General features: G+C 38.2%; 2 protein-coding genes across 2 annotated transcripts; one reads left to right on the forward strand and one right to left on the reverse strand.

Moving 5' to 3' along the window:
• The first annotated feature begins 696 nt into the window (after window positions 1–696).
• On the forward strand, window positions 697–1,838 carry LOC129242378 (D-3-phosphoglycerate dehydrogenase). Its single transcript, XM_054878986.1, has one exon. The coding sequence runs from the start codon at window positions 812–814 to the stop codon at window positions 1,808–1,810; it is 999 nt and encodes a 332-aa protein (XP_054734961.1). The 5' UTR covers window positions 697–811; the 3' UTR covers window positions 1,811–1,838.
• Window positions 1,839–6,591: 4,753 nt separating this feature from the next.
• Window positions 6,592–7,307, reverse strand: LOC129241725 (uncharacterized). The gene is made up of 2 exons (XM_054878207.1): window positions 7,050–7,307; window positions 6,592–6,972 (listed from the first exon to the last, which is right to left on the reverse strand). The coding sequence occupies exons 1-2, from the start codon at window positions 7,183–7,185 to the stop codon at window positions 6,791–6,793; spliced, it is 318 nt and encodes a 105-aa protein (XP_054734182.1). The 5' UTR covers window positions 7,186–7,307; the 3' UTR covers window positions 6,592–6,790.
• Between the last annotated feature and the right edge of the window lie 1,742 nt (window positions 7,308–9,049).

A 9,049-nucleotide genomic window follows, 5' to 3' on the forward strand; every position in this document is an offset into this window, starting at 1 on the left:
CTTATAATTTTAAGAAATGCTTCAAAATCACTTTTGCAAAAATTCATAATGTTTTGTTGACTCGGTACAGTATATAAAATATATTTTTAGAAACTGTTGATGTAGTTTCATTTCAAGATCTTGTCATTATTTCTTCATCGAATTTCACATTTCAAATTCCTATTGACCAAATTTTGTGGAAATCTTATTCAACATTAGGCTTTGTTAATCGGAACGGTGCACAGTGCTCTGATCCGTATGCCTTTAAACTGTTACACCTCTTTGTTACGTTCGTTTGAAGCCCATATAACAGTAATTCCATTAATCGTATCAAACGGGTTCAGAAAGTCTTCTTAAATTTGCTTTGCGATCTTTGAATTTTTTTGAGCCTACTTTTTCAGGTCCTTAATCACTCGTGGGATATAGGGCATCAACCACGCCAACCACTTTTATTTTCCTAAGTTTTTGTAATTTGTAATTTTTGTTTAGTTTTTATTTGCCTATAGCTGTAAGACACCTGTATTTTCAAAGACTAAATTTTGTATGAATAAATGAATTATATCTCTCTTAACAGCGCTGTTATGCCACAAGCAATATCTTGTGTAGATCGCCTGTAACTCGAATATATTTTATACTCTCTAAGATCGTTTTTTTATTTTTTTTTACATCGCCTTATAAGCGCAATGTAACTTAACATAGGCTTTCAGTTATAAGCCGCGCTCAGAGTGAAACGGAAGCTCCCATACGAATTTCGTACGAATCATTTGCAAAAACAATCTTATCAATCGTTTTTTTACAAAACAGTTGCAGAGGTTATTTCAGTTCGTTCAGAATGTCTATTGCTATCAAAAATGTATTGATTTGTGATGCGGTTGACAAAGCTTGCGTCGAACTATTACAAAGCAATGGCATTAATGTGGATACAAAATTAAAACTGCCCGTCAACGAATTATGTCGTGTGGTTAAAGATTACAATGCTGTTATCGTACGCTCAGACACAAAGATAACTGCGGAGGTTATCAAAGCGGGCGCAGAGGGCGGCCAACTAAAGGTTGTGGGACGAGCTGGCGCTGGCGTCGACAATATTGATGTGACTGCCGCTACACAACATGGTGTTGTTGTATTGAATACACCAGGCGGAAATTCAATTTCAGCATGTGAATTGACTTGTCTCTTAATTGGAACTTTGGCACGACCAATTGTGCCAGCAGCGCAAAGTTTGAAGGAGGGACGTTGGGATCGTAAGTTGTACAGTGGATTTGAATTGTATGGCAAGACGCTTGCAATTATCGGTTTGGGACGTATTGGACGAGAAGTGGCCATACGTATGAAGACATGGGGTATGCGTACGATCGGTTACGATCCTATCACAACAGAAGAGGAAGCACGTGCGGCCGGCATTGAAAAAATGGATTTGGATAGTATTTGGCCACTAGCCGATTATATTACCGTTCATACACCGCTCATACCACAAACTAGGAATTTAATTTCAACTCAAACTTTGGCGAAGTGTAAGCGCGGTGTTAAGGTGGTGAATGTGGCTCGTGGTGGCATTATTGACGAACAAGCTGTTATCGATGCGTTGGAAAGTGGCATTTGTGCTGGCGCCGCCTTTGACGTGTACCCCGAAGAGCCGCCAAAGTCGGAGGTGACCAAAGCGTTGATAGCACATCCGAAAGTAGTGGCCACGCCACATTTGGGTGCCAGCACTGCCGAAGCACAGGTGCGTGTAGCTGTTGAAGTGGCTGAGCAATTCATTGCCTTGACTGGAAAGTCACAAAAGTATACAACCTATCCGGGGGTAATTAATAAAGATGTACTAAAAGCTTAATAATAAACATTTGTTTTGAATAAATTTATTTATACATTGCTTTCTTTGTTTGTTTGTAAGTGCTTACTTATACACACACAAATATGCAAAAATACAGGCAACGTGTCTATTTACTATATTTTGAAGCTTTGTAGGTTGTTGATGAGGCTAAAAGTGCAGATAGCAATGAATTGATAGAAAAAATATTGACAAATTTCTACTGAGACTCAGTGACTGAACGAAGGTGTGTTTGTTCCTCGGTTGCTTATTTATGTATATACGTCAACATACCTGAACATCTAAGATCAATAGCAACATTTTAAGGGGAATAGAAAGCTGTTAAAGTTTCGCAGGTAGGAAGGAAGATTGAAGGAAAATAAAACACTCAGTGGAATTCATCCTTTTAAGCTCATCAATGTATTCTCACACAAAAAATCAGGTTGCTCGAAGAAAAGAAGAGCAAATATTTCAGGACAAGTGCATTGCTTTCGGTAAATGTAATTTTTGAGGATGCATAACATAGATTCGTAAACCACGTTCCGAGACTGGCCCGTGTACGGCCAACTTATTTCCTTAAGCTGCAATTAGTGGTGCCGTACCGTAGCCATAACCGTAACCATAGCAATCAGCTATTCTGATCAAACATGTGGGCATTACTGTAAACGTTTTTAGCTGCCGCACCATAACGCCATAACCATAACCGTAGCCGTATGTATCTATTGAATTTTAATTTTTCCCCGTTACCTTGAAATACTTGATATTTGCTTTGATCTTCTTTTTTTTTTTTGAAATTTAGGAGGTGTTTGGCGGGATCTTACATCCTCAAAACGCCAGAGTATACAAAGTGAGGTATTTAAATCTTATCTAATCGACATTTTCTGGTCTACCTTTTTGGTTCGAGGGGGCTATTTTAATGCTGCTGGAGTGATAGTCCTTGGTCGGATATAAATCCGGGTCGTTTCGGTAACGTAGAACCGACTGTCGTGGGAACGCATTTGGTTTTGTCATGTGTCTTCTTGTACGCTTTAATTTCGATGCAAAGAAATTTTAGAAATTTTATTTAAAATGGTTTTGTCAAGAGGTAATCGTGTTTAATGTCATCTTCATCGCATTTTGTAGTATTAACTATGAAAGTAGTTTTTTTGACAGCCTATTTAAATTATGCCCACCCTAATGTATAAGTACAAAGAAGAAACAAATTTCTGTGCATAATATTATATTATATTTTTAGTTGATAATCTCTAATCAACATTTCAAAAGGTATATTGATATATATAGGTATATATTGATATTATAGATACGAATGCATTACATACTTACCTCTGTTCATACAAACAGGGGGAGACACCTTTCATCTTAATAATTGTAATAGCTGAAATTTCATTTTGTATTAGAAAGCTCCACCTCCCAATAAGTAATAAGCGTAAACTAATTGTTTATTTTTATTTTTTTATTTATTTTTTATTAATAATTCTATGTATGTACAAATATGTTTTGTGTAGAATAAAAAAGTCCATATCAACATCTGGCAGTGTAGTTTCTTCTAATTGTTAATGGTAAACTCGGTTGAAATTCAATAGCTTAAAAAAATAACTGAATAGTAAAATGAGATGCAAAAAATTTGTGTTTTTTCTATTTATCGCGCCAAATTCTGCAATACTCCATTCCATTTGCAAACGGGTGAATGAGCTGGCCGGTGGTGCATTTACAAAACCCCAATAATCTACGATCAATTCATCAATAGAGAACTTTAGTCTTGCGCACAATATTCTTGACATCGATGAGTTTTGTGATAAGCTTTTTTATGGCTGAAATAAGTTTAAGTCCGATCTCTATTAGGAAAAACTTCTTCTATAATGGTAATTTGGTAGCTTATTTTGGCAATTTAGTAACTTATCCACAACGAGCATTAAACTGGAGGGAACCGAATAGTAGTCGCGCACAAACCGAACTTTATCGCAATCCGATTCCGCGAGAGTTGACGCAATCTTGTACTTTCCAGCTGGCTTAGCTTAAAATACTTTGTTATCCTCAGGCACTCTCTTCCTTCTATTTATATTTCGTGATTCACGCGTGGGGGTTTCACTACTAAAACTATTCATAACGGTAAAAAACAGTTCCACCATGATTTGAATATGCTCTGAAAATCGTCGATGTTACTCTGTTCAATCGTGATTTGAATATGCTCTGAAAGTCATCGTTCTTACTCTGTCAGAAATCCTAGTCTTGAAGCCTAGCATAGGCCACAGAACCCCCTAGTAGAATTATCGGGTGTTCTTCTTACCCACTAGCAGCTCCAGCTCTTTGCACTCTCATCTTTCTTCACTCTTTCCTTTTCTCAGAAAAAGCTTATTTCTTTGCTCTTCAGCTCACGATATTATTCAAATATAGCCCGCATTAATTCTGATCTTTGACCCCGTAAGCAGCGCTATATTTCTTAACGTACATATTCGTAACGTACATCTCATTTTTGTGATCGCTAAAATCCAAGGGTTTGTTGTGCGGCTGTTCGAAAATAGCGGGAGAGGCATTTGCGAAACTTTTTGCTGCGGCAATACGTAAGACCTTATGCGATCCTCGAATCTTACGTACCCGTCTAAAACACTGAAAGCGGACCGTCCGTCTATGACTAAGTGAGCGATTTGGTTCTTCGTTTTTTAAGTAACGGGTGATCAATTAAGAGGAGTTTTTTTCATTTGCGTTTTTTTTACAGATCGCGCGCGAGTTGTGGTAAACTGTCATCGTGGATTTGTTGAACAGCGTTTGGCATTTCATCATGGAAAGACTCACACCGCAACAACGTCTACAAATTGTTCAACTGTATTATGAAAATCAGCGTTCTGTGACAAATGTTTTTCGTGCGCTTAGACCGCATTATGTTCAACATAATCGGCCTGCCTTAAACACTATTCGACATACCATCAACAAATTTGAATCCGAATATTCATTGGTGGATAATTCTCGACCGAATAGACCACGTCCAGCAAGAAGCATTGAGAATATAGCGGCAGTAGCAGAGAGTGTACGTGAAAACCGCGATGAATCGATTCGGCACCGTTCTCAGCAACTTGGACTGTTGTATGGAACAACTTGGTCAATTTTACGGAAGGATCTTCATTTAAAAGCATACAAAATACAGCTCGTACAAGAACTAAAGCCAAATGACCTTCCTGCACGTCACCGTTTTGCTGATTGGGCTCTTGAAAAGATTGAAGAAGATCCGCTGTTTTCGAGCAAAATTTTGTTCAGCGATGAGGCGCATTTCTGGCTCAATGGTTACGTGAATAAGCAAAATTGCCGTATTTGGGATGAAGAGCCACCAGAACAGGTTCAAGAGCTACCTTTACACCCAGAGAAAACAACGGTCTGGTGTGGTTTATGGGCTGGTGGAATCATCGGTCCATATTTTTTCAAAAATGATGATGGCCGCAACGTAACTGTGAATGGTGCTCGCTACTGTACCATGATATCGAACTTTTTACTACCTGAAATTGAATCTATTGATCTCTACGACATTTGGTTTCAACAAGACGGAGCCACTTGCCATACAGCTCGTAAAACAATGACTTTATTGAGAAGTCATTTCGGAGAGCAGCTGATTTCACATTTAGGACCTGTGAGTTGGCCACCAAGATCTTGTGATATCACACCTTTTTTCTTTGGGGATTCGTGAAGTCCAAGGTCTATGCTGATAAACCAGCTACGATTGAAGCTCTGGAAGCCAACATTACGCGTGTTATTCACGACATACCAGTCGAAATGCTCGAACGAGTGATTGAAAATTGGACCTTCAGAATGGACCACTTTAAGCGTAGTTGCGGCCAACATTTGAATGAAGTCATATTCAAAAAGTAAATGTCAAAGAATGTCCTTTCAAATGATAAATAAAGGTTTTGAACATAATTTACATTTTTGTTTTTTTTTAACTATTGAAAAAAGCACCTCATGATTGATCACCCTTTACGAGCACCTGGTACTAGACCACCGTGTTCCAAACTCTGCGAGGTTGTTCAATCTCACTACGTTAGCCGAGGCTCCGTCGTTGAAGCAGAATTTTCTGGTTGCATTGCCAAAAATCTCGTATACACACTGGCATTTAAGTCGCCAACATTCCCTAAACGAAGAACAAGGAAATTGCTGAAATCTTCATGGTTTCTCCCGAAAATTAAAACGAGGCGCTGAGCTCCTAGTGCCTCAAGCCTTTCAAGTTTGAAGTCCCGCTGAACGGAGCTGCAGAATGCAGATTTAACGTTCTCAGGATAAACAGTTTTTGCGTCCTTAGAAGTTTTAGAAAAGATTTTGTCGTTTTGCTTATTAAAAACTTCTTCTAAGAGTGAAAATTTTCTCATCTGTGAAAAGAATATTTTCATGCCAGTTGACCGCGTGCCACCGAAGAAGCTGCTTGCAGCTGTTGAGTCTAATTTTTTTTAAGCGCGCTGTCTTAAAATGACCAGTTGAGCGACGGAAGGTTTTCATGGGCGGATCATCTGTAATTAGTCTTCGACATGATTTTCTGCTTTCTAAGGAATTGCGAATTCTTTCTCAAACGGTTTTTATGGCTGCACTGGCTCTAATCACGCGAGGACGACCACTTCTTTTCAGATCATCTCTACTTATTATTAATATTAATATGGATACACTCTTTTCCATGGACTTGATTTTCTGCTTGCTAAGGGGATTTCTTCGAATTCTTTTGACAACGCGCTTAAAAAAAATTAAATCTATTGTTGAAATATCTGTACAAATGGTTTAAATATGGCAATAAAACATTGTTTTTTTTTTACTCTCGTCCTTTTATTACAGATGAACGAAATATACCTAATATATATATGTGTGTATACAAATATAAATAAATATGAGTGGGCGTGGGTGGGTCTGTAGTGATCTCCTACATATTGTTTATCTTCTCCTCTAATGTTGTTGCTTCGGCTGTAAGATATAAGACCAGGTATACATTTACTTATATATTTCTATGTATGGATGTGTGCGTATTGAAAACTTTCAAATATCGCTACAATTAGGCTGTGCCCCACCACTAACGTCCTTGTTTGGCAATCTAAAAAAGTACGGCATTCCAGATTTGCGATATGCCACAGTAAATGGTACGCTCACGAGGAATTCTGTTGCTCTTATGGCGCACATATGTAGTGGAAAAGTTTTGCCTGTTCGGCTTTTATACTTGTCTGCAATAAGGACACATGACACAATACACATTTACTGCAAAAATTGTATTCGGAGTGGTCGCAAAAACTATACATACCCACAAATTGTCTGAGGCTTATACTTGTTTCGCATGATGTGTGCTCGGCTAGGATTTCTTTAATTTCATCATCGAGTTCGGGATATTTTTTTCGCACTCGAATAAGGTAAAGTGCTGCTATTGCTGAGTAGCCCATTTTTTTATTTAGTTTTTGCAATTAATTTTGTGTCTGTTTTGAAAATTAAACAATTTTCGTTCAACACATAACGAATTCTGGTTTCCAAGTTGCCTTAGGAATCGTTATTTATAAAATTTTTGACACGCGCTATTTGAGTGAAGAGCCCCTCCTACTGTGCTAAACATGGCAGGTACATACATATATTGTGTACATATGTATGTATGTATGTATATAAAAGGTGATCAGTTAGCAGTGATCATTTTTCCAGTTGTTTGTTTCAGCAGCTATTAAAATTAGTAATTCTATGCAACTGTTAAAATAGGTTTGCAAATTCGTCATGCAGCATTTCATGCTCGCCGAATATATGGAAATCCAGAAAAAATGTTATCGAAATTCTGCTTCAGCTGACAATATGTAAATGGGGATTATAAGGGTATATAAAAAAAACAAAAACAAAAAACAAAACACAAGGGATATAAAAAAACATATCCGAATAACACCTTATTAGCTCGACGGCTATGCCACCAGATAAAAGTGCTATTATTTAAGCGGGTCTTCGACTAAGCATCAATGCATATCCAAATATTGAATATTTAGCGTGGTGAATGGCAAAGGGAAAGGAAAGAGACAACCAAGACGAATCCATTCAAGTTGATAGCATTCGAGCAACAACAACATTTCTTAAATTAGAACGGTCAAGGGAAAGAGAATAGAAGAATGGAATGAATGGGAAATGCATAGATAAAATTAGTTTGTCGCGCATTCATAACAAGAACTTTCCGTCATTCCGTCGTTTTACTCACATTTGAAAATTAACCCAGCCAGACTTTTTCGACTTAGGAGGTAAATTTAACATATTTCTATTACAGCTAATGACTTGAGCTTCCAGGTAACTTCCTAAAATTGAATTTTCTATCGTTTTATGGATATAACCTTTTGAAGTGGATCCTCGAACAGGACGAAAAAATAGCAGACCTCAAAGAAGTGGTCGTCCTCGCGTGATTCAAACCAGTGCAGCCATAAAAACCGTTCGTGAAAGAATTCGCAGAAATCCACTTAGAAAGCAGAAAATCATGTCCAGGGAAATGAATGTTTCGACCAAATCCATGTCAAGACTAAGTAGAGATGCTCTCCACACAAAAGCCTTCCGTCGCTCAACTGGTTATCTTTTGACAACGCACTTGAGAAAAATTAGGCTCGACAGATGCAAGCAGCTTCTTCGGTGACACGCGGTCAAGGGCCATGAAAATATGCTCTTCACAGATGACAAAATTTTTGCTGTCGAAGAAGTTTTTAATATGCTAAACGACGTAATAAACTAAATACAAAAATGCTGTTCCAAGGGCTTAGCATGGCCAACATCCAGCCTCCATAATGGTTGCGTGCGGATTGAGTGTATTGTAAAGGCGTTACATCTCTTCATTTCTGCGAAAAAGGGATTAAGGCCCGGGTCAAAGTGTACTAGGAGGAAGTCTTAGAAGGCGTGGTGAAGCAGTTGAGCAGTACTCTCTTCAATGGAGGGCATAAGGCAAAAAGCACACAACAGTGGCTAAAAAACAATTCTCCTGGGTTCATAGCTGCAGAAGATTGTCCGTCTAAAAGTCCAGATCTGAATCCATTGGACTACAGTTTGTAGTCAGAATTGGAGAGCATGGCCTGTCGGTGACCTCACAGAAATTTGGAGAGTCTGAAACAATATTGCTTCAAGCAGCGACGCCAATGGTTAACTTTGTATTCGTCCAAAAATATTACTTTTCTCCAATCCTCTTTGGTCCATGTTACCTGGTGTTTAGCCCAATAAGAATATTGTTGCTGCATTTTAACTGACGAAAGTGGCTTTTTGGCTGGTCGATGGACTGCTAGTCCGGCTTCTAGGATGAGT

Source organism: Anastrepha obliqua, chromosome 3 (assembly GCF_027943255.1).
Source record: "Anastrepha obliqua isolate idAnaObli1 chromosome 3, idAnaObli1_1.0, whole genome shotgun sequence".
In the NCBI taxonomy this organism is placed as follows: Eukaryota; Metazoa; Arthropoda; class Insecta; order Diptera; family Tephritidae; genus Anastrepha; species Anastrepha obliqua.

Bases quoted from the DNA above. Each gene is read 5' to 3' on its own strand.
- LOC129242378 (XM_054878986.1), top strand. From the start codon at position 812: ATGTCTATTGCTATCAAAAATGTATTGATTTGTGATGCGGTTGACAAA.
- LOC129241725 (XM_054878207.1), bottom strand. From the start codon at position 7,185: ATGGGCTACTCAGCAATAGCAGCACTTTACCTTATTCGAGTGCGAAAA. The intron at 6,973-7,049 runs GTATGTATAGTT...TCCTTATTGCAG, and splicing joins AAGCCTCAGACAATTTGTGG to ACAAGTATAAAAGCCGAACA.